This window comes from Felis catus, chromosome B1 (assembly GCF_018350175.1).
Source record: "Felis catus isolate Fca126 chromosome B1, F.catus_Fca126_mat1.0, whole genome shotgun sequence".
Taxonomy (NCBI): Eukaryota; Metazoa; Chordata; class Mammalia; order Carnivora; family Felidae; genus Felis; species Felis catus.
The window spans coordinates 79019969-79044828 of NC_058371.1; the positions used below are offsets into that span (position 1 = coordinate 79019969).

The 24860-nt window shown below is 38.0% G+C and overlaps 1 protein-coding gene across 2 annotated transcripts in view; it reads left to right on the forward strand.

The window, feature by feature from the left end:
- The window catches only part of NR3C2 (nuclear receptor subfamily 3 group C member 2), a 348657-nt gene that overhangs the window by 226550 nt on the left and 97247 nt on the right, over positions 1 to 24860 (forward strand). For both annotated transcript variants that reach the window (XM_019828874.3, XM_003984956.6), the window contains exon 4: positions 19322 to 19438. In XM_019828874.3, coding sequence (XP_019684433.1) covers positions 19322 to 19438 — 117 coding nt within the window. The remainder of the gene's footprint in view (positions 1 to 19321; positions 19439 to 24860) is intronic.

Here is a 24860-nt window from a genome sequence, read left to right on the forward strand (position 1 = left end):
CAGTACTCTACTCCCCTATCTCCCATCTCAAGGGTATGACCTTGGAGGAGAAGGTTTGTGGAGCACCAGTTGTGTTCCAGTCATGGTGCTAAACATACTATTGCATTTCCTCTTTATAATCCCCCATGAGATACATTTGGTTACTCTAACTTCATGGATGAGAAAATGTAAGGTTAAATGGCTTCCTCAGCATTACACAGCTGATAAGCGACAGTGTCTGGATATAACCCACATGTGTCTGACCTCAAAGCCCATCACTACATTAGGAACTATGGTTAGGAACTTTTCATATCCTGGGTTTCAGCTGTAAATAAGGACTAAGCGGTTTTCTAAATGGGAAATTCTTTGATTTCACTCAACGTAGTCAAATGATCAAATGTACAAGGTTAAAATGTGTAAGTACAAAGCTTTCTTAGAAGGCAAGAATGAGCTACTGTTGTGCCTCTTAAGATTTCAGGACTGTTTCTGAGTGACTCACCCAGCAAGCATGGGCGTTGTCCGATCTGGATTCAAATCCTGACATCACCACTGGCCATGAAAAGCACCATGGACAGCTGCTTAACTTATTTCCTTGTCCAGAATGTGAGGATAATATTACCTATCAAAAAGGTTATCATAAATATTGAATATGATTATAATATAACTTTCCCAGACTAGTAGCTTAGAGCATAGTAGTTCCTTACCAAACGTTAGTCCTCTGCATTTCCATCTCATGCTATTATTCTCATATTCTCATGACTGTTCCACACACTTGTGAGCCGGTCTCTCATCCCCCCCCCCCCCCCCCCCCCGCCCTTCTCATTATCAGCCAACAGGTTGTCTTATTTCTCAGGGCAGTTTCCCACAGTTCCTCCACTCTCCTTTATCTGATTCTGATCTTCAACGCCAAGTGGTAAAATAATCCTATGCAAAGTCCTGTTGTATGCAGATCTATGTCCTTTACCACTTCTTTCTCATAAGCACAAGAAGTTTGGCTCAAACAACCTAAGATTGTGAGTCATTTCTTTGGGGAATAATTAGATAAAGGGGGACTTCCCAATTTAGAATGCTAAAAAAGAAAATACTCCTCTACTTTGGCAAGGTAAATAGGTAACCCAAAGGCTTCCATTTTTATCTGAAGCACACATATTATCTGTTTCTTTGAGACAATGATGGAACACAGGAGGCAGAAGTCAACAACTTTGAATTATAAAAGGTGTGGAATATTTGCATGGAGGACTAGAAATAAATAATTTAGCATGGCTTCAACTGTTCTCACTTGGATGATGAGTGGATGTTGAAGCAACTAAGATATAGAAAAATACATTTGGGGCTGAGGAGTAACAGAGAGGAGGATGACTAATTGGAAATTGTATCTCCTAATCACCCTCTTAAGGAGCCATACAAATTCTGAGCTTAACCAGTCTCTTCACTATACTCTGGATATTTTCCACTAACCTACCCCCTGGATTGGCTTCTCCATTGCCTAAAAATCCCTGTCGAGACTCCACAGCATGGCATGGCAAATCTTTACAGTCTTATTTTGTACTGACTCCACATACATTCCCTGTGCTCTAGCCATGCCAAGCTCACCCATCCCTATATATGATACTCTTCGACAACATTTTTTTTTAAAATATGGTGTTCTCCTCTAATTAGAAAACTTCTCTTTCTTTCCATCCAATAAACATCCCTCAAGAATCTGGCCTAATATAATTTTTTCTAGGAAGCCTTTTCTGACTTCTGAAACAACAGTCACCAGTTCCATGTTCCTATAGCACTCTGCCCACATGCTGTTCTTGTTCCGGGGTTTGATTTGCTAAGCACTCTGTCTCCCACACTGGACCATGTATGAGTCCCTCAAGGATAGAGATCTTCTCTTATTCATCTCTCGGCCCCTGTGCTGATCATAATAACTGGCATGTAATAGCCACCCAATAATTATTTGTTGAGTTAATTAGTAAAATAACAAGCAGACATGTTGAGTTAATAGTGCCTAACTCAACAAATGATATATTCACTGTGCTTAAAAAACATGTGTCCTAGAAAACCTTTGGAATGCTACAAAGACATTGGTAACAGTGGTAGCCTCTGGGGACGGGAGCTGGGTGTAGCCAGAGGATAGTGTAGAGAGAGAGAACCTTTACACCATATGACCCATAATGCTGCTTGAATTCTCTACCATGTGCAGGCATTATATCATTATATACCCAAATTAGTTTAGTTAATTGTGTGTGTATGAGCAAAACAACCTCATATTAAATAGTTTCATAATTTCTTTTCTAGCAAAAATTTAGATTGTCAATATAAGTTTAGGATACAATTGCTCTGTGTTACGAAGACAGCTCTCATCTGGGTTTCAAGCCATAAGGGTCTTTAGAAACCAGGCTATGCCTCAGATGGCAAATAAGGACCCACTGAGCTGTGTTGAGACCTTCCAATCTTAACAAATAGTTTGAGGCCAGGGTGGCTGAACAAAACCCCTTCTCTCTGCCAGGCCTCATTTCTACTTTTAAGATCTTAGGGAATTTACTGGTTGGGCAAAAGTGAATGAAATCTGATCATTAAGAACCCAGCACACGGATTCAGTTCTGAAAGACTGTGGATTTGTTTGCTTCAAGGTCTGGGGTTTTCAGGTACATTTGAATCCGGAAGAAGTGGTTGATTAGGTACTATATAAGTTTGCCATGCTATGAAATAATCATTTGAGGCTCACAGTTGTAGGTTCGCCTAAACTCATGCCTTTTCCCTTCCCAAGTGTCAGAACAGTTAATGTTTTAGTCTCCTAAAACTTATCCTTTATTTGGTAGCCTAAATGTTTCTCAGTGCAGAGATTCTCTTTCTGTCCCATTTTACCCTCTAGATACAAATATCTTACAGATACTTCTAATATGTGTGGAGCCATAGAGAGAGTAATGCAAGAACACCCAAGTAGAAACCCCAGCTAAGCGAGCCACATGATTTAACCTCCCTGTGTGTCTTCGTTGACAAAATGGAGAAAACATGACCAATCTCACAGGATTCACCCCATAGGATTTTAAATTAAGGATTAAATTATATGATTGGTAAAGCACCTGTCACATAATAGGAATTCAACAAATGTTAATTCCCTGCCCAGTGCCCTGAATAATTTATAAGTTTATCAAGATAACAGATGGTTTTACATAGTGAAGTAACAACTATGCTAAATTCCTACTACTGAATGTGTGTAGGACATAAGTCACTCCTCCTGGAAAAAAAAACAAAACTGTTTCTTGTCAATAATGTACTTGTCTTCTCTTATTGCACATCATAGTAAATGTTTCTCAAGGTTAAAAACTTACTGCACTTGGCTTTTGTCATATATTTTCTTTGATTATCTTTCACCAAAATATACAGAGTGCCTAAAATGTAAGTCACAATAATTAGAAGTTATATTTTTTTAATGAAAAACTAACACCTTTCACACCAAGAAGAATGTTTATCTGGGAATTTTGTGCTTACCCACATGGGAAGAACTCTTGAAACACCGCAGGGAAAAAAATAAGTCCAATCTGACTTCTAAATTAAAATCTTAGAATCCTCAAAACATAACTTCAAAAGCTTTGTGTTTAAAGGTGGCAAAGGCAACTTATACTTACTTCTCAAGTGAGGTTTTTTTTGTTTTTTTTGTTTTTTTTTAACCCCCTGGCATTTTAAAGCATGTTAATCCAGGCTCACTCATAAACGCCAGCAGCAGGGGATCATTGTTCATTGGTTTATTATGGGCAGACCGGACTGGTTTAAACTGAGCAGAGGAAGTTAATTATCAAACGTTTTAGCTGGCTCTAACAATGAATAACCAGTTCCTGTCGGACACCGTCTTATTCACTGTGCAACATTATAAGACAGGGGGCCAGGGGAGGCGGGGGATGGGAAATCGCCCATCAGAATCTGCAATGAGGGAATTTGCTGGGACTGCCCTAATCTGTTTCCCAGGTTGTTCAAACCAGTTCAAGAGCAGTTAAACAAGGTTATGTAAGTGACATGTGATGTAGCCCAAAATAGTGACTGCAAACACAGGCTGCTGTTGCTGGGCAGTTGTCAACTGCTTTAGAAAAAAAAAAAAATCCTCCAGCAGGATAACAAATGGACCTTTAAAAATGAGAAGGAAATTTAAGCAAAAAGTTAATTCTAAGAGGGATTTGGTGAAATTGCCTTTCTGAAAATGAATGCCTTTTTTTTTTTTCCAGAAAAAGGAAAACCACATTGTACGTAAAGTCTGGATAGTCTAGAGTATCCATCAGGGGTAGTTAAATAAAGAGGACTCAGAAAGTTTGGTTTTTTGCTAAAGCAGAGAGTCCTCGGGTTTTAATAACAGCAACAACAAAACCATCAGATTTGTTAATGGGTTTGGGCATATAACAAATTATTGAGCAGTGAATCTTTCAGATGGTGATAAATATTAAACTATTTTATTACTGCCCGCTCTTAAACTCTCTTGTAGTTTCAAGGTGTGAAAAAGAAAACTACATTTCACATGACATGGTAAGTGTGAAAATAAAATTTTAAAGGAAAATAAGATTCTTTGGTGAAATCTCTTTGACAGATTGTTTTTAATAGGAAAACAAAAACAATAACAGAAAAGGATCTAAACTTGACTGTCATCAAGAGGTTTGCACCATGACATTTGGGTTCTCACATGACCCTATGCTCTGGGTTCCCTGCCTTTTAACATGTTGCAGGTCTGGGGAGTCAGGAATCAGGGAGCAAGATTCCATGGAAGTAGATGGAGAAAGAACCGTTGGATAGGATCTTTGTTACAGGATTCACACAGAGGGAGCTCATGTGGTATCATATCCCTGTTGTTGAGATCTTAGTCTCAGGGACTCTAGTGTTGGATTTTCTCTTCATCTCTAAGAACCCTGTGATCTAGCACCATGTTTCCCCACCTGGATTCTGAACAAACTAAGAAATAAAGCAATAGTTGATGGTAGGTAAAATATCAGCTTGTGGGGGGTGGGGGGAATAAATAAGTTGAAAGATGTGGCTTAAGAGCAAAAAAAGGAGGACTGCTACCTGAGACACAGAATTAGAGACAGGTACAGGCAAACGCTGGATCAGGATATGCTTCCTCAAGGCTGGAGGCTGCACGCTGAGGGAGTTCTCCCCCAAGGGGAAGATGCTGAGGCAAAGAAGTCAGATTTATTCTTCTCAGACTTACTGACCAAGGCAGAGTGAGTAAAGGAGAAAGAGACGGCCGGAAGTGTGACGTCTATAGAGCAGTCTCCCCTGGAAGGAAATATTAATGGGGGAGGGACGGGAGTGTTCCTCTCTGGAAGGCGCAACCTGAGCGCCAGGCACAGCTTCTTTGGGGGTGGTGAAAAGGGATCTGGGTGCTGAGGCAGGGGAGGAGGTCATGTTCAGTGTGTCCTTACTTTCTCCAGTCCCCCGTTTGTAAAGGGCTATGCTCCCCAAGTGTCATGATAAGTCAGTTTCTCAAAATGTAGAACTTGGGACATTCTGTTAGATCTAGAATCACTTTAATCCCGTCACATTAAATACCTGCTCATCAGATTGAATTCACCTACCTCCTTCTTTGTGTATCTTTTTCAAACATTCATAAAGGTGTTTATAGGTGTTCAAGATGTTCTAAGGGCTTCTAGAACCTGGTTCTTTCCACATCTAGTTTTACCTGAGAACTTTAGTGTTTTACTTGATATCAGCCATGCTTATGGCCCAGCTCCCAGGCCATAAGAGAGGATAAGAGAAGATAGTGTATTTGTTTTCACATGTAATTAGAGGAGCAGAACATTGCTGGGAATTGAAGGAGATGTGTGTGTCCACAGACACCACTGAATATGAAATTAGTTGAGCCAGAAGCATAAATAGGACTCCTTCCTAAGGTCAAAGCAGAGAGGTATGCGGGAAGATGTGCCACAGGTGCAGCCACAGCCTAGGGCTGAACCTCAGCCAGGATCAGACAGGCAAGGGATACTCGCTGCACACCGTGTTACCTGTCTGCAGTTTTAGGATTTCGCAAAGGATGGTATATAATTTGGGACCAGCCTGTGTACCTGTACCTGCGAAGAGAGATACAAATATACAGTGACCAGTCTTCTGAATTTTTTCCATTTTGTTAAAATAAGCCACCAGATACATTGTCTTTCATGCCGATAATAGCAATAAAATGACAGTACAAACACCATAACTAAAACACCAGTAAAAATAACAGTCCGGTTTTACGGTATCCGATGCCTCTGGTCCCAGCTTTGCTTACTTTTCCTGAAATAGCAGTAAGTTTTGCTGAGCATATCTTTGAGCTCTGCCTACCCCTGCCTCCCCTTTTTGTTCCCCAGTGGCTCAGTGTCACTTGAATAAGATACATAAGAGTTTCGACTTGAAAGTTTAAGGAGTGAAGGGCCCTAGAAGGCTTTCAGTCAAAAGGATGAGATTATCAGATTTGTGATTCCAAAGGATCACTGCACAGCTCTGTGGATGATGGAGGCTCATGGCTGTGACTGTTTCCTCAGAGGAGCCCTGGTTTTCTAGCGAGTGGAGTGCCTCCTGGATCACTGACAGATACAAAATGGGGAGCAGCTCTGGTGCGGGGGAGGGGGGGTGGGCAGGGGGGCTTATGTTCATTTCAACCAGTCACTCTTCCCTTCATATTCTAAGATACTGAGATCTGTTAGAGTAATTTCTTTTAGACAGCTTTTAAATTAAAGTTTAAGAATCATTTGATTTAGAAGTGGAGACCTAGTAGAGGCAGGATAGACTAGTTATAATAATAGTAATATGCAGTGCTATATGATAATAGCAATAATATCATGATAACAGTTACCATTCACCGGATCCTTGCTGGATGCTAGTGGCTGTTCTCAGGACTTTATGTAGTATATTCGTCTTCCAGATAATTCATGACATAGGCACTTTGATAATTCCTATTTTTTTTTAATTTTTGTTTTCAACGTTTATTTTTATTTTTGGGACAGAGAGAGACAGAGCATGAACGGGGGAGGGGCAGAGAGAGAGGGAGACACAGAATCGGAAACAGGCTCCAGGCTCTGAGCCATCAGCCCAGAGCCTGACGCGGGGCTTGAACTCCCGGACCGCGAGATCGTGACCTGGCCGAAGTCGGACGCTTAACCGACTGCGCCACCCAGGCACCCCGATAATTCCTATTTAACACAGAAGGAAACTGATGTACAGAAAAGTTAAGTAACTTGTCTCAGATCACACAGTAAGCAAGGGTTCAAACTCTGTAATTCAGAAATTTAACCAAGAGAGCTTTGAAATCAGGAGAGAAGGTACTGGTGGACATAGATGGGATTCAGGAGAAACTCAGGGGAGAGAATCGTCAGGCCCTCATGGCCAATTGAATATTTAGGATTGCAAGGGTTTGCAGGGAGGTGGGTGGGATGTAAATCAAGTGTGACCCTGAAGCTTCTAGTTCCAACAGCTAGTTGTAGCTTTCACAGTGGGGGAATATAGGAAGCACATTATGTTTGGTTTGTGAATATGGAGGATTTGAAGTGTCAGAGACGTTCAGGTAGGGACGTCCTCTGAGTTAGGTGGATGCGTGGGTCTGAAACCCAAAAGAGAGGGCCCAGGAGCCCTCGTAGCATTGACAGCTCCCTGGCTGTCCTCTAGTCACCAGAATATGTAGATACAGCTTGTTCCTTCTCTGGACCCCTGTCTTTCTGGGCTTCAATTGACCAGACCAGTTGCTTCCTGCATATTTAACTGTGTCTCTGCAGTTCCCTGCCCCCATCCTCTGCCTGGGATGCCTGCATGACTGTCCCCTCTGTGTTTCAACTCCACAGCATTCTTCAAGTCTTACCTCTGATGCTTGCTTTCTGCATAAAGCCTTCCTCATCTCTGTCTTCCCAGTATAATCACCTCCTTCTTTAAAGTCCTACCACATCAGGGGCGCCTGGGTGGCTCCTTGGTTAAGCTTCCGGCTCTTTGTTTCAGCTCAGATCACGATCTCATGGTTTCATGAGTTTGAGTTCCACATCAAGCTCTGTGCTGACAGTGCGGAGCCTGCTTGGGATTCTCTCTCCCTCTCTCTCTGCCCTTTCCCCACTCATGCTGTCTCTGTGTCTCTCAAAATAAATAAACTTAAAAAAAAAAAAGCCGTACCACATGAATCCCACATGATTTACCTTATGAAGTTTCCCTAGCCTCATCCACCCTCTAGAAAGTTCGAGGAGGGAATGTACTATGTTTTGCCTTTAAAATGTGTGCCTACTTACTTTTAAGAGTTTTGATATTGAGTGATACTGGAAAACAGATAAAGCAGGCGAGGAGCAACAGTACAAGGCGGTAGTAACTTTCCAGAGTCTTCTACCACGCTTAAGGTCTTGGGCCCCAGTCTAAATTCTTAGCTGAGTTGCAGACCAGAATCCCAGCATTTTGTCCTGTGTTTACCCTAAGGATATCACTCACCACTCTCACATCCTTGCCAGTTTGTTGAGAAAGTCAAGGCTTGAAGATGAGATCAGAGCTGGATGGTATTTGTCTCTTCTCAAGTGGTCTCTGTTCATCTACAGGTCTTCCTCCTTCATTGGTGATATTCTCTTCGCACAGGAAGTTCTTTGCTGATGTATTTAATTAAGAGTTGACTGTGTTTGTTTTTTGGATTTTCAAAATTCTTTTTCTTTCTTTCTTTCTTTCTTTCTTTCTTTCTTTCTTTCTTTCTTTCTTTCTTTCTTTTCTTTTCTTTTCTTTTCTTTTCTTTTCTTTTCTTTCTTTTCTTTCTTTTCTTTCTTTTCTTTCTTTTCTTTCTTTCTTTCTTTCTTTCTTTCTTTCTTTCTTTCTTTCTTTCTTTCTTTCTTTCTTTTCTTTCTTTTCTTTCTTCCTTCCTTCCTTCCTTCCTTCCTTCCTTCCTTCCTTCCTTCCTTCCTTTCTTTCTTTCTTTCTTTCTTTCTTTCTTTCTTTCTTTCTTTCTTTCTTTCTTTCTTTCTTTCTTTCTTTCTTTCTTTCTTTCTTTCTTTCTTTCTTTCTTTCTTTCTTTCTTTCTTTCTTTCTTTCTTTCCAGGCCAACCAAAAAAATGATGGGTAACATCACTATCACCATTTGTGTTTTTTTTTGTTTTTTGGTTTTTTGGTTTTTACCTTCGGCCTGGCTTTGTGCTTCTTGTTTTGTGTATATTAATTGAATCCATCTGACAGCCTACAAAGCAGGTGTTACTGTGTTCACATCATAGATCAGGAAACTGAAGCTCAGAACAGGTTAAGCAAAGTGGCCAAGAATCTCACAGTTCCCTATTGACTGAGATAGGGTTGGAAGCCAGGTGTGTCTGGATACAAAGCTGTGCCCTTCCCACTGTGTCTCCTTCCCCTGCCCCGCCTTCCATGTTTCCACTCTTTCCTTTCTAGCATTATTGATGCTTTAAGGCAAGACCCATATGTCACCCAATCTGTATTTTCTCATTTGGGACCAGCCCAAGTACAACAAAAACTTGGTTTTTGATTTCAAAGTAATTGAAAATTTTACATGACAATTTTTTTTGAGTTCAGTAACTTTTAAAATAATGACATTAAGTTTTAGGCACTTACTGAATTATTCTATAGTTAAAAGCAATACCATAGTTGAAAACAACAGGGGAAAAAAATGACACTTGATTTTTTTAATTTTTGAACTCAAACTTTGTTTTTTAAAGTCCATAGGCATTTTCCCTTTGATTTTTGTATTTCTGGTTACTCTGTAAACCGTGAATTTATATTACATATGTACTAACTAAACTTCCTGGTACCCCCTTCAGGTTTACTGTAACCTTGGCAGCTTTCTGTTTGCTAGAATTACTGCCTTTTCTCCAAAAAGCTGCCACTTCCTCAGGCAGGAGGTACGTTGAACTAGTACACACAGATGGATGAGTGACTAAAGTTCCCTGAGCCCTACTGAACAGATTTTCATTCTTAAAACAAGATGCTTTCAGATGCAGATGGCTCTGTAATGGCTACAGTTACAGGCAACCTAAGGAATTTCAGTGGTGCATAAAGCGGGTCTCCTGGGGGGAGAATTACTTAGGACCTAGGACACCAAGAAGGCACACTCATCCCCTGTGGGATTCTGACCCTGGTTTAAGTTTTGCCTTTCACAGAAGTCTCTGCTGCTTCCTTGGAAATCCTCAGAGCTCTTTTTCTCAATTGGTGTGTGTGTGTGTGTGTGTGTGTGTGTGTGTGTAGGAGAGTCTGAAAGGTATGATGCTGGAGATAAGGCAGAAAAGATTTATATGCATCTGTCTTTTGTAAGCCAATTACCTAGGAGCCAATAAGGCCTTCTGTGAACATTCATTACTGTGGGTTTGTCTGCATATACAACACACTATATGAACATGTACATTCTGTATGTTGTACATGACTTAGTTTATCAGAATGATTGCATTCGTTCATTGATCCTTTTATTCAGTAGCAACGATGGGCCAGGTAGTATGCTGTTTGTGCTGTATCTCTACTTTCTCCATTAGCTGGTAGGCTATGTCTTCACAGAGCCTAGTAGAGTGCCATTGATGGATGCTCAGAAATTTTGTACAAAAGTTTTATTTTAAAGAACTATTTTTCTGAATCTTCAAATCCTATCCCATTTACTTGAACCTTCTATTTCCCTCCATGTTGTGGAAACATACCTTCTTTTCTTCGGAGAATCCGTTACAGTGCTTGCTACCAACTAGCCAGATGGAACGTTCTCAAAATTTTTATGAGGAAAAGTAATCTATTTGAAAATGGTAGGACATTTGCACTTCCCATGTAAGTTTTAATTGATTTCATTTCCTTTTTTTTTTTTTTTTCAGTACAAATTCTTGAGTACATGTGCATATGAGTATACTACCATTGACAAAATAGGCTGTGGGTGTTTGGACTTGGGGGTGGTCACTGGAATACATTATTTATTAAAATAGTCCATAGATGCTTCTTTTCTTCTAAAAGGAAATGTAGTACACACTAGTATCTTCTCATTAACATTTTGAAAAGTTCAGCTATTTATGGAAAGGGCCCTCAACATTATTAAAGTTAATTTGTCCCATAAAAAACAATGTAAATCTAACACTTTAGAGAAGAATTAATACAGAGGCTGAATTTTATGTTCTGGTTTCCCCTTCATGAAGGTAGTCCTCAGTGATGTTCCCCATCTGTTTCCATCTCTTTGCCTTCTGGGCACAAGGTAGGATTCCATTTCATGCCTCCTTTGTGGTTGAGTGCTATCATTGTACTAAATCTGAGCAATGAATAGTGAGTTGCCCTTTCTGGGCTGGAGCATTATATTTCCTAAGTCATATTCTACATCCTCTATAGCATAAGACTCACAATATTCACTATGATGACTCCTCCCAAAGTGAGAAGACATGGGGCCCAAAGTGAGAAGACATGGAACAGAATATCCAGCCTATCTGCTCTTGACTAATTCATTAATATCTACCAAAAAAGGTACATTTCCATAACATGGAGGGAAATAGAAGCTTAAAGTAAACGGGATATGATTTAAAGATCCAGAAAAATAGTTCTTTAAAATAAAACCAACTTTTCTCTTTGCTGATTTTTTTTCTATTGCTTGTCCTTGCCATTGATTTCTATACTATATTGCATTCATTCTATTTTGCTTTGGGTTTAGTTTTTATTCTAGCATCTTAAGGTAGAATTCTAGATCATCAATTTTAAATATTTTTTTTCTAATATGAGGATATAAAGCTAAAAATTCTTTTGTAAGTACTATAGCTGTATCCAACAAATTTTGATATGTTGAATTTTCATTATCATTCAGTTTGAAATACTCAGTAATTTCCATTTTGATCCCTTTTTTTGTCCCATAAATTATTTAGATGGGTGTTGCTTAATTTTCACATATGTGGGGCTTTTTTAGATATTTTGTTATTGATTTCTAATTTAGTTCCTTTGTGGTCAGAAAACATACTATGCATGATTTTAATCCTTTTAGAAGTTGACACTTTCATAGCTCAGGATATGCTCAATCTCACCAAATGTTCTATGAGCACTTGAAAAGGACACATGTTCTGTGTAATTGTGTGACTAAATGTTAATCAGGTCAGGTGTTTGATGATATTGTTCAAATCTTCTATATTGTTACTGTTTCTCTACATAGTGGTTCTGAGAAATTGTTACTGAGAGATGGGTTCTTAAATCTCCAACTGTGATTTTGGATTTATCTTTTCTCCTTTTTTAGTTATGTCAATTTTTGCTTGATTTATTTTGCAACTCTGCTCTTAGGTGCATTTTATATTTAGGATTGTTATCTGTCCATTTAATCATCATGAAATGACTTTGTTTCTTTGTTGATACTCTTTGTCTTAAAGTCTACTTTGTTTGATTTTAATATAGCTACATCAGCTTTCTTATGTTAACATTTTACATTGCATGTATTTTCTCATCTTTTAACCTTCAAACTGCCTGTGCCTATATATTGAAAATGCATCTTAACACATACCTCAGTCTTCTTTTAATCCAGTCCACCATCTTTGACTTCTAATCAAAGTGTGTAGACCATTTACATTTAATGTAATTATTTGCTATATTAGATTTATATCTGTTATCTTGGTGTTTGTTTCCCTTTTGTTCCCTCTGTTATTTGTTCCTTTGTTTTTCCTTTACTTTTTGGGTTAAATACTTTATAGTATGCCATTATATATCTCTGCCATCTTTTGAGCCATACTTCTTAGTGTTGTTATTCTAGTGACTGCTTCATGGCAGTCTTGCAGACATTAATATGAATTAGAATCACCTGAAGTGTTATATAAAACACAGATTTCTAGGTTCTGTTCCAGAGTTTCTGAGTTAGTAAGTCTGAAGTGAGCCTGTGAATTTAAATTTAAATTTCTGATAAGTTCTTATGTGATGTTAATGTTGCTTACCCAGGAATTACAGGATGTACTCTTAATTTATCATTGTCTACCTTGAATCAGTTTCAGGTATACCATTTTAAGGATAATGTAAGAAACTTAACAGCAGTAGAATTTCATTTATATCCCTCCTTATTTGTGCTATGTTCTCAGGTATTTCTCTCATACATATTTTATAAATCCCATAATACATTTTTATTATTTTTTCTTTAAACAATCATTTGACTTTTAAAGAATTTTTAGAAAGAAAATTTCTTTTACAGTTTATCATCCATAATTTCCAGTTCTTGTTTTTCTTTTTGATGCATCCCAATTTCTATCTGGTATCATTTTCTTTCAGCAAAAAGAACTTTTTTTTTTTTCATATCTTATAATGTAATCCTACTAGCAACAAACTCCCTTAGCTTTAATTTATACAACAATGTCTTTATTTCACCTTCATTTTGAGAAATGTTTTCATTGGTCATTCTGAGTTGATGGTCTTTAAAGAGATGTTGTCTTGTGTCCTCAATTGCTTTGATACGAAATCATGTATTACTCTTTTCCTTGTTTCTTTTTATGTAATGTAATTTGTTTTGGCTCTGGCTGCTTACAATTATTTTTATATTTGTTTTTCAGCAACCTAACTGTATTGTGCCATAGTGCTTTTGTTTGTATTTATGTTTTAAAGGGGGCATTTGCTAAGCTTTCTAGATTTGTAAATTTTCATATAGTTTTCTGACCCATTTTCTCTCTCTTTCTGGGACTCCAACTGCACACATATTAAATTGCTTAATGCTGTCCTACAAGGTATTGGTGCCTTGTTCATTTATCCTTTAATCTTTTCTCTTTATGCTTTAGTTGGGATGATTATATTTCTTTAATTTTAATAACCCATTTTTGTTTAATGCCCAATATGTTATTAATTTTAACCAATAAATATTTTATTTTATATACTATATTTTTAAGTTCTTGAATATCCATTTGTTTTTATTTGTTTTATAGTTTCCTAACCTCTTCTGATAGTCCACAATTCTTAACTCCTGTTAATGATATTTTCTTATACAATCTGACATATCAGTTTTTAAATCCTTATTTGTTAATTCCAACCTCTGGGTCTGTTTCTATGGACTAATTTTTCTATTGACTTTGGTTCATATTTTTCTGTTTTTAAATATTGTATTCTAGACTTTCTGGAAAATCCAGATCCTGTTATATTTCTCTGAAGAGTATTGAGTTTTCTTCTAGTAGTCAATTAAATTACCCATCACCTTAAACTTGTAGAGCCTTTGCTTTAAACTTCTTTAGGATGAAGTGCCTGGGTGGCTCAGTTATTTGAGCATCTGACTTTGAGCCCTGCATCGGGCTCTCTGCTGTCAGCACAAAGTCTGCTTTAGATCTTCTGTCCTGCTCTCTCCCTGCCCCTCCCTGCTGTTTTTTTTTTTTTTTTTCTTCTTCTTCTTTTCTCTCTCTCTCAAAAGGAAAAAAAAAAACTTTTTTAGGATAGGTCTATTTTGGTTGTGCCTTTAACTGTAGGGTAAATGCCTCAATCCTGGAATACAGTATTTCCTCTTAAGGCAGGGACCTTCTGGTATTTCAATGGAGAGCCTGAGTTATTTAGTGAGTCCTGATTTAGTGGGATTCAGACTTTTTGTGGTGGGCAGAAGCTGAAATCATCTGCTCAGCCCTTTCAACTTTAAATTCTTTCACCCCTTGACGCTTTGGAGTTTCATGTTCAGTTTAGGGATCAGCCAAAAATTTGAGGAGAGTTAATATGTACATTTTATCTCCCTCTACCCCCCCACCCCTCCATGACACTCGTCTTTCCAGAATAACTTCCTTCAACTTCCCGCTGCTCTGGCAGTCCCCAAATCTGTTCTCTGCCTTCTCAAGCCATTAAGACTGAGGATTTTGCTTAGTTTCTATCTACCCTGCACTGAGTAGAACACAAGGCTCTCAAGGAAAGAGCCATTCAGAGGTGAATATTGTTTATGGTGATACTCTTTTTTTTCAAGAATCCATTTTCTTCCAGTTTCTGCCTGCTTTTGGTTGCTCCCCATTGCCTTTAAATCTTTCTTTCTCTCCTTTTGTGGACAGTTTATAAGTGTTATTTGTAGGAGGTTCATCTGATTCAATCTCTTCTGCCACTACCAGAACTGGAATTCTCTCCATAATGGACATGTAATTTCAATGAGAAATCTTTGATTTTTTTCTTAACTGCAGGATTATTCCTGTTCCTTTATAGTCTGACAAAGATACAGCTACTAATTTGCTTGGAGGCCATGTCCGAGAACTTTCAAGTGTACTGTTAATGGTGTCCCCTACTTCCGTTCTGTCTATCTAGTATATCACCTTCAGATTAATGTTTCTAAAACACAGCTCTGGACTTGACATATTGTTTTGGTTTTTTTTTTAATTTTTTTTTCAACGTTTTTTATTTATTTTTGGGACAGAGAGAGAGCATGAATGGGGGAGGGGCAAAGAGAGAGGGAGACACAGAATTGGAAACAGGCTCCAGGCTCTGAGCCATCAGCCCAGAGCCCGACGCGGGGCTCGAACTCACGGACCGCGGGATCGTGACCTGGCTGAAGTCGGACGCTTAACCGACTGTGCCACCCAGGCGCCCCTGGACTTGACATATTGTAAGCAAGATTCTTCATTGATATCCTATAACCTGCTGAATAAAATTTGGGTCCCTTAGCTTATCATCCAAAGCCTCCACTGTCTGGGTTGTCTGCCCTATCATAGCATCATAGTAGAAAACCATTTACCTGAAAGAGCCTGGGACGTGACTTGCTGAGGATTAGCACTCTTAACACTAGGAGAACACAGTGTTTAAATAGGACATGATTAAAAGTTTTGTAAATCTTCTAGATGCATTCTGTTGTTTTCATTGTGGGTTTTGTTGTTGTTGTTGTTGTTACTACTTTTATGTTTTAATATAGATTCAGGGATGGGACACACATTACATATTTGTGTAGCTACAGTTTAAATCTTTAATGTTTGCACAACTAAAAATATAAATGGCAGGGAATTATCTGAAAACCCTTAAGACATTCCTGCAGCAGTCCCTTACATTGCTCTCATCCTATTTTTGGAAGATGAATTGGTGGCAGTGACCACACTGGTTGGTAGAAACCAAATACACAATTTCAAATATTACTGCAGGAAGGAAATTATCCTGCAGCTATTAATGTAACATGTATTTTTAAGGTGTGTTCACTTTTTTTGAATTCTTATAGAAATATCCCAGCTCAGCACAGAGCCTGCTTGAGATTCTCTCTGCCCCTTCCTCCTGCATGCCTTCTCTCTCTCTTTCTCTCTCTCTCCCTATTTCTCTCAAAATAAATAAGTAAACTTAAAAAAAAAGAAATATCCCAGCTTTTGGAAGTTTCTGTTTTTGAACACCCAAAGAACAAAGTCTTCTAGTGTGTACGTAAGTCAGTGGTGGTCATTTCTTACTCATTTTCGTATGCCTACAATCTCAGAGACTTAGTCACAGTTTATTGCACATTCACAGAAACGGAAAGAACCTTAGATTACCCCAACTCCTTATGCAAAATTTTGGCAGCCTTCCACACATAGTGGGTTCCCAATTATTCATTGGGAACTTGCCGAATTAAAACCAATTAGGGGCCACCTGGATGGCTCAATCATTTAAGCAACTGACTTTGGCTCAGGTCATGATCTCACGGTTCATGAGTTCGAGCCCTTCAATCGGGCTCTGTGCTCACAGCTTAGAACCTGCTTCAGATCTTCTGTCTCCCAGATGCTCTTGTTCTCTCTCTCTCTCTCTCTCAGAAATAAACATTGAAGAAAACAATTAAAATTACATTTAGTTTTCTCTTTGGACTGTAAAGTTTGTTCAATAGGAGTTACAGGTAAAATCTGTGGTTTTGTGTTCAAGTTCACACCATGCAAAAGGCAACACAACTACATGGTGCTGGTTTCCAGTGAAAATAGTGGCTGATAAAGTAGAATACTCCTCATTCAAATAATGTTACTTTGCTTATTGGTTCCAAAGAGTACTTTTAGCATCCTGTTGGACCACCAGTAAATTATATTGCAAGTTGATGTTTAAAAAAGGCTTCTGGCCTTAAGGTACATGGATACTGTCAGCTTTCCTGAATTCTTCCAATTTCACCATTTGGGGAAGCCACTTTACCAGCGCTAGCATGAATTCTTTATTTTGAGTAAATAGCAATAATAATAATAATAATTTCCTTCTGTACCGTAGGGTTGTTACAGGGCTTAAATAAGATAGTGCTATAATAGGGCCTTAAACTTTTATTTTAAAAGTGGTAACCAGTTACCTAATAATGTATGGCATCACAAAATGTTACATGAATCAGGTATTGTCTTTACCAATGGGTATTGATTGCCTTTGTGTAATTATCTATACCTACTTACACTCCCTAAGAGTCTTCATTTTTTAAAAAAGCCATTAGATTATTATAATGGTAGATTTCCATTTCTTTACTTTGATAGATTTCCCTATTCTAGTACTGTTTATTGTTATTATTACTAAGATTTACCATAATGTTACCGAGAATGTGCTCTAGATTAAATTATTTTAATTACATTAAGCAACACATATTACTTTTATTGAGTATTTACTGTAATTTACTTAGTCTCAACCAAGGGAGCAGGAGAGTCCTAGTCTGAAGGGAGTGCTTTAGAGCTTGTTCACTGCTTTACAGTAATCAGTGAAACCCCTTCTTTCCTTTATCTGCATGTTTTCAATGACCCATGACTCAGTCCTCGGACCTCTTCACTTTTCAGTCTGTGCTCACTCTCTGTATGATCTCATCCAGTCTCATGGCTTAAAATAATGACCACAAGCTGACTACATCTCCAGCCCAGACCTCTCCCTGACACAGACCTGTGCATCTAACTGCCAACTTGACATATCCATTTAGATCCCTCTCGGGCATCTCAAACTTAACACATCCGAAACTGAACTGGGGAAGTTTCACATAAACCACATGCCCTTAAATGGCAGTTCCATTTTTCCTAAGGGTTCAGTCCAAGAATCTTAATGTCTCTAACTCCTGTTTCTCTCTGGTCTATGAGCAGATGCTAACAGTTCTGCCTCTAAGATGCATCTAGATTCTGACCACTTCTCACCACTGTCATTGCTACCACACTGACCAGAACCACCGTCATCTCTCCCCTAGATTGTGGTGATAGCCTCCTACCCCGGATCTCCCTGCATCTGTTGAGTCAGTTGTCAGCATAGCAGCCAGAGTGATCCTGCTAAGTGTAAATCACATCAAGTCATTTCTCTGCTCGAACCTTTCTGTTACACTCAGAGTAAAAAAGTCCAAGTCTTAAATATGATCTTTACTATGGCCTCATATGATCTGACTCCCATTAGCTCTTTTTCCTTACCTCTTACTTTCTACTCATGCTCTCTACTCTTTCACACTTGGCTGTACCTTAACATGCCAAGTATCCTCCCCAACCCTACCCTTCCCTCATTTGCTTTTCCCTCTGCCTAGTGTATTTTCTCCCCAAGATGTCCACACAGCGCCTTTATTTCCTTCAGACTTTTATTTAAAGCATCGTTGAGTGAGGTCTTCCCTACTCTTTAAAATATCAATATCCTCCCACATCCTCCCACATCTCCACCATGTTATTTGCCCCTTCTCTTCATGTCCCCCTAGCACTTAACTGTCCAACATTTGTGTATTTTACCTAATTACCTTGTCTGTTGACTCTCTCCTCCCAATTGAATGAAAGTTAATGATAGCAGGGACTTCTGACTGCCTTTCTCATTGCTATATCCTCAGTGTTTGTTTGTTTGTTTTTAAGTTTATTTATTTAAGTAATCTCTACACCCAAGATGGGACTCAAACTCAAAAACTCAAGAGTTGCATGATCTTCTGACTGAGCCAGCCAGGCACCCCTCTCCTCAGTGTTTCTAATAGTGCCTGGTACTTATTTTTGAAATTAATAAATGAATAATAGAACTAGGCTACAGTTTTACATTTTGCCAGCAGATGCCTCTCGCTAAGCATATTCCCAATCCAAATGTTTGAAGTTACAGTTTGGTCCACAGTATGAAATAGTTAAACATTTGCAGTTGTATAATTTAAAAGTCTTCCCACTGAAATCACACGTGTAAATGGTGGGCAGGCATAGCTTAAACAACTGCAAGAGGGCCTTCGAATAATTCACTTTGCTGCTGCTGTGATATCTGAATGAAAGTTGCACCATTGCCTGTAAGGGCTTGTGTAGCTATCAAAAATTTCAGAGAGAGGGAACGTGGCTGTACGTATATGAGAGTTGGAAATAAATGTAGTATTAATCTTATCTGTAATGTAAAGTCTATTATGTTATGTTATTTTAAAGTGACTCTGTTATGTCTGTGTTAGGTTAAAGTGAGCATTCCTATGTCTGTATTATCTGTAAATCATATTTCTCATCTATTTTTTAAAAGAAATTTCAAGGCAGGAAAGATGAAGTTTCATGTTCTGATTATACATATTAGTACTTTATATTAGTGTAGTAGTCTTTGTTTTAACAATTTTTTTTTTATTCAGGGCAACACAACTATTTATGTGCTGGAAGAAATGACTGTATCATTGATAAGATTCGACGAAAGAATTGTCCTGCCTGCAGACTTCAGAAATGTCTTCAAGCTGGAATGAATTTAGGAGGTAAGTCTTGTGTTTTTAGTTAAATAAAAATTGTTAAGATGGAAGCTCTGTATACTCCCAAAATTTAAGATGAAGCTAACATGGAGCAAAGATTTCTAAAAATCTTAACAAGTTCTATACTCATGCTAAAACATTTTAGTATTTCTTTCTTAGCAGCAGTTAAAAAAAAAGTATGTTATGTGGCTGTAGTCCTAGTGAAGTTTTCAACCCTGAGTTTGCAAAGGTTTCAAAAACTGGGAACATAACCAAAACCAACACAAAAATGAATGACTTTTTATATAAAACCATAACTAACAGTTTTTATTACAATGTCTGTTTAGAAATAAGCCCTATATGTGATAACACTAATCAGATATGAATACATTTCTAACTCTAAGAATAAATGTAATAAAGGAAGACCTGTATTTAAACAAAAAACAAAAACAAAAAAAAAACTTTGAAATATCACATGAACCTGCCAAAAGGTGGGTAGGATGGGTGGTGGGGATGGTAAAAGACTTGAACCAAACACAAAAGTATCCAGTGTCCATGAATGGGAAGGTCCAGTGTGCTAAAGGTATCAGTTTTCCCTGAATTAATTTATGCATGTAACACAGTCCTAACTAAATTACCAATTGCTGATTCTAAGTTCTTAAACAACAAGCAACAAAATTCTGAAAAAGATAAATAGTAAGGGCAACTAGCTCTACCAAATAATAAAGCATATGATATAGTCATTAAAATGGTCTGTTTACTGATTGTAAGATCAACAGAAAGTCAAGAAAAAAATTAACATGAGATTTTTGTATATAGTAAATTTGGCATTCCAGATCAGTGGTAAAAGGATAAATTATTCAACAGAAATTATTGTGACAACTGGGAAGCAATCTGGGAAACAAGAAAGTTGAATCCAAACTCATAATCTCCACCCAAATAAATTGTAGTCTTTCAAAGTTTTAAGCTTGGAAATAAAACCATAGAAGTACGAAAGGAAAACATGGGTATTTCTTTAATACTCTTCAAGTGGAGAAGACCTTTCTAAGTATAAAACTCAGAAGCTATTAAAGAAAAGAATTGAGGAAATCAACACTATTTACAAATCAAATATTGCTTCAAAGGCAAATAATAAATAAGAAGCTGGGAAAAAGTACTTGAGACTTATAGACAAAGGGTTTATTTCTTCATAAAAAGCTCCTACAATTTCATAAGAAAAAGAAAGTTCCTATAAAAAATGAGATTGAACAGAACAAGAATATGAACAGAACACTTATAGACAAAAGAAATACAATCGGTACTTGAAACACATGAAAAGAGTCTCAGTCTAACCATAATAAGAGAAACGCAAATTTAAGATATTTTTTACAAATGTCAAAAATAAAACATGTTTATGATATATTGTTTGATGATATAGAAATAAAGTAAAATTCAGTGGTGATCTTATGCATTTGAGGTGGAAATAAGGTGATACAGCCCCTATGGAGAGGAATTTCGCTATTTCAGTAAAATGGTAAACATTTGACTCAATAACTCCACTTTTAGGAATTTATCCTAAGTATATTTTTGCAATTAAGACATGATAAATTCATAAAATAGTCATTATAACATTGTTGACCATCAGAAATACATTATTCATGTGGTCAAGATTGATTAAATAAATTACAGATACTCTTCAGACATTAATAAGAATAAAGGAAGCTCTATATGGTTTGATCTCCAAAATATTGTTTAGTGAAAAAAATCAGGTTGCAAAGTAGATGTTTTGTCTACTACTAGTGGTATATCCGTTTCAGAAAAAGAATATATATTGTATTGAACATTTCTGGAATAGTATACAAGAAACAAGAAACTGGTCATGTTGTCTCAGTAGAAAGGATTGGGTAGCTGAGAGACAAGGATAGGAAGCAGAATTACTGTCATTGTATTCTCTTCCATGGCTTTGAATTTTGTATTCTGTTTAATGCATGTGTTATGTACACATGTTGCCTAATTAAAAGAAATAAAGTAATTTGAAAAAGAAATCAAATGAGACTTCATCCTTCTTTGCTTTGATAAATGAACCAATAGGCTGCTAGTCGGGACTGGTGAGTAAAATGGCAGGATGGAGAGCAGAGAGACTTTTAGAAATCCAGAGGAGTATGGACTGTGGCCAGCTGAGACTGCTCATGTCAGACTGTGGCCTGAATATGTGACACAGTAGCTCAGCCAGAGAGGCTCTTGCTGGTTAAGAGGATGGGCTCTGGAGCCAGAATGCCTGGGTGGGAATCCAGCTACTTCTTGACCGTGTAACCTCAAGGGAGCTACCACCTTTTCTGTGCCCATGTTTCCTTATCTTCAACTTGTAGTGATCAGCATGTCTGCCTCATAGACTGTGATGAAGATTGAATGAGTCAGTGTGCAAAGAAGAGAAAGCACTCAGTGCATGTTCAGTGGGTGGAGGTAATGCTCATTGTGATTTCCATAGCGCCTTCACACATGATCCGAATGATATTATTGCCCCATGTTTTGGTGATGGTGAACCTCAGGTGCCCAGAGAGGCTAAGTGACTTGCCCAGACATGTCACAGCCAGTAAAATGGTCTTATATCTCTAGACTTGTGGTCTGATGTTTCTAGTAACCACACTGTTCCCTTTTTCTGTTATCTGAATCAGTGCAAATGTGGCACAAAAGATCACCTTCTTAAGCGTGTGAGTGAGAATCAGGAGAAATGAATCATTTAAAATCTAGATGGCACAAGGGTACAGCCATTGGTTATAAAATAAACTCTGAATCAATTTTGTAAAATCCAACATCTGAATCTAAATATACATACACACAACTGAAGTATCTTTTAAAGTGTCTATATGTAAAGTTTATATAACTTACAAATATTTACAAATATTGTAAAACTTTACTATGTAAATATTACTATAAATATTATATAACCCATTCTATAAAATATAAGTACTATTAGTTACTATAACAAAATAACCATATCTATAATTCCCTACCTCATAGTGTATTGTTAAGAATGAACTGAGCCCAGTTTCCTTTAAAACAGGGTTTCTCCCCATGGGGGAGGGGAAGGAAAAAAAAAAAGAGGTTAGAGTGGAAGAGAGCCAAAGCATAAGAGACTCTTAAAAACTGAGAACAAACTGAGGGTTGATGGGGGGTGGGAGGGAGGGGAGGGTGGGTGATGGGTATTGAGGAGGGCACCTTTTGGGATGAGCACTGGGTGTTGTATGGAAACCAATTTGACAATAAACTTCATATATTGAAAAAATAAATAAATAAAACAGGGTTTCTCAACTTCTGCACTGTTAACATTTTGGGCCAGGTAGTTCATAATAAGGAACCATCCTATGCATTGGTATATCGGCATCCCTGGTCTGTACCTACCAAAGGCTGATAGCAACCTCTTCTCCCCAAGTTGTGATAACCAAAAATGTTTCCAGACTTCACTAAATGTACCCTGGGTGGCATTAAAACCCACTGGTTTAGCTATAATAATAAATAATTGTAAGCACTATTCAGTTGTGAGATATTTTCTGCTAGAATGTAAATTCCATCAGGGGAAGAATTTTTGTCTATTTTGTTCATTGCTTTTTCCCCAGTAACTAGAACAGTGCCTGGCACAAAGTAGGTGTTCAGTAACCATTTGTTGAATTAATTGAATGAATGATTAACTGGCATTTTTGAAGGCTTCTGTGTTCTCAGCATTTTGCTAAGACTTTATATGTGTCATCCTTTTTAAACCTCACATAACATATGTGATACATACTTTTAATCTGTCCATTTTGGAAGTGAGTTCATGGAGGCACAGAGAGGTTAAAGGAGTGGCTTAAGGCCACAGGGCCAGGGGATGGGAGAGCCAGAACTCAAATCTCTGTCCCTGGCACCAAAGCCTGTACCCAGTGTCACTCTGCTGTATGACATAGGTCCACTATTTGTAGATTGGCATTTTTATTTTTTTATTATTTGTTTAATGTTTGTTTGTTTTTGAGAGAGACAGAGCATGAGGGGTGGGGAGGGGCAGAGAGAGAGAGGGAGACACAGAATCTGAAACAGGCTTCATGCTCTTGAGTTGTCAGCACAGAGCCCGACGCGGGGCTTGAACCCACAAACTGTGAGATCATGACCTGAGCCAAAGTCAGACACTTAACTGACTGAGCCACCCAGGAGCCCCTGTAGATTGGCATTTTTAAAATAGCCCAGATTGCCTGGGTGGCGCAGTCAGTTAAGCGTCCGACTTCAGCCAGGTCACGATCTCGCGGTCCGTGAGTTCGAGCCCCGCGTCGGGCTCTGGGCTGATGGCTCGGAGCCTGGAGCCTGTTTCCGATTCTGTGTCTCCCTCTCTCTCTGCCCCTCCCCTGTTCATGCTCTGTCTCTCTCTGTCCCAAAAATAAATAAAAAACGTTGAAAAAAAAAATAAAAAAAAAAATAAAATAGCCCAGATTATCTATTAATGGCAGCAGCAGCACCCTGCTTTTTTAATTGTGTCTGTAATGATCTGTAAGTGAGGTTTGGCACAGTACCGAATATAGAATTCACATAGTTTGTTGTTGGTTTCTGTGTATGAGGCATAGGTTTTGTGAGTTTTGGTAAAACATTTTACTAGAGAGAAAGCATATTTTGAATCTCGAGGTCATTGCAAGTAGTGAGTCAAAAATGGGAAGAGTAGGAAATAATATTTATGAAAAATACTCTTTTCTTCAGATTCGAGTTATAACTTAACCATTTCTGGCTCAGAGATTAAATCCTTAACTTTTATTAAGTGTTGAGTTGCAGTGACCTACATTGTAATCTTTCTTTTTCTTTTATAATTTATTTTGAAGCCTTGCTTTTAGTTTCAATTTGGGCAATAGGAAATGTGAGCAATTTTATCACATTCAAAAAGGATAATGTAAAGTTTAACCTTTTAATGTGAAGCAATCTTAAAAATGTGAGTTAAGTGAAACCTTTTTACACATGTTCCAATCTCACCCGTTGTCCTAGTGAAGCAGGACTGTGCAGTTTCTTTTGATCCACCCTTCTTCCCCGCTACCTCTCTTGGGGGATAAGGCAGCTGCCAACCCAGTGTACTATTTGGCCGGCATTTTGTGTCGGTGAGTGGTCATCACTCTGGGAACAAAATTAGCCTTCCCCTTCTGAAGACTTCAGGAATCCAAAATACTTGACAACAGTTTTTTTCCTAGCTTATCATCTGGTTAGTGTATAATCCTAACTGTGTCCCCACACTAGCATCTACCTTAGAAAGTAGGAGGAAGGAAGAACAAGTCGATTTTTATGTCTCGGAAGTTAAAGCCAGAAAATGTGCCTCTTCCCTTTTCTCTAGATCCACTCCCTCCTTCTTACCACAAGTACCATTCCTTTTCTTTAAAATCCTGCTGCGCTTTAGGCTGCATGCAAAGGAAAATATAGCAGAAGATGTGAGAATGTCAACAGAGAAATTGAAAGGAAAATAACA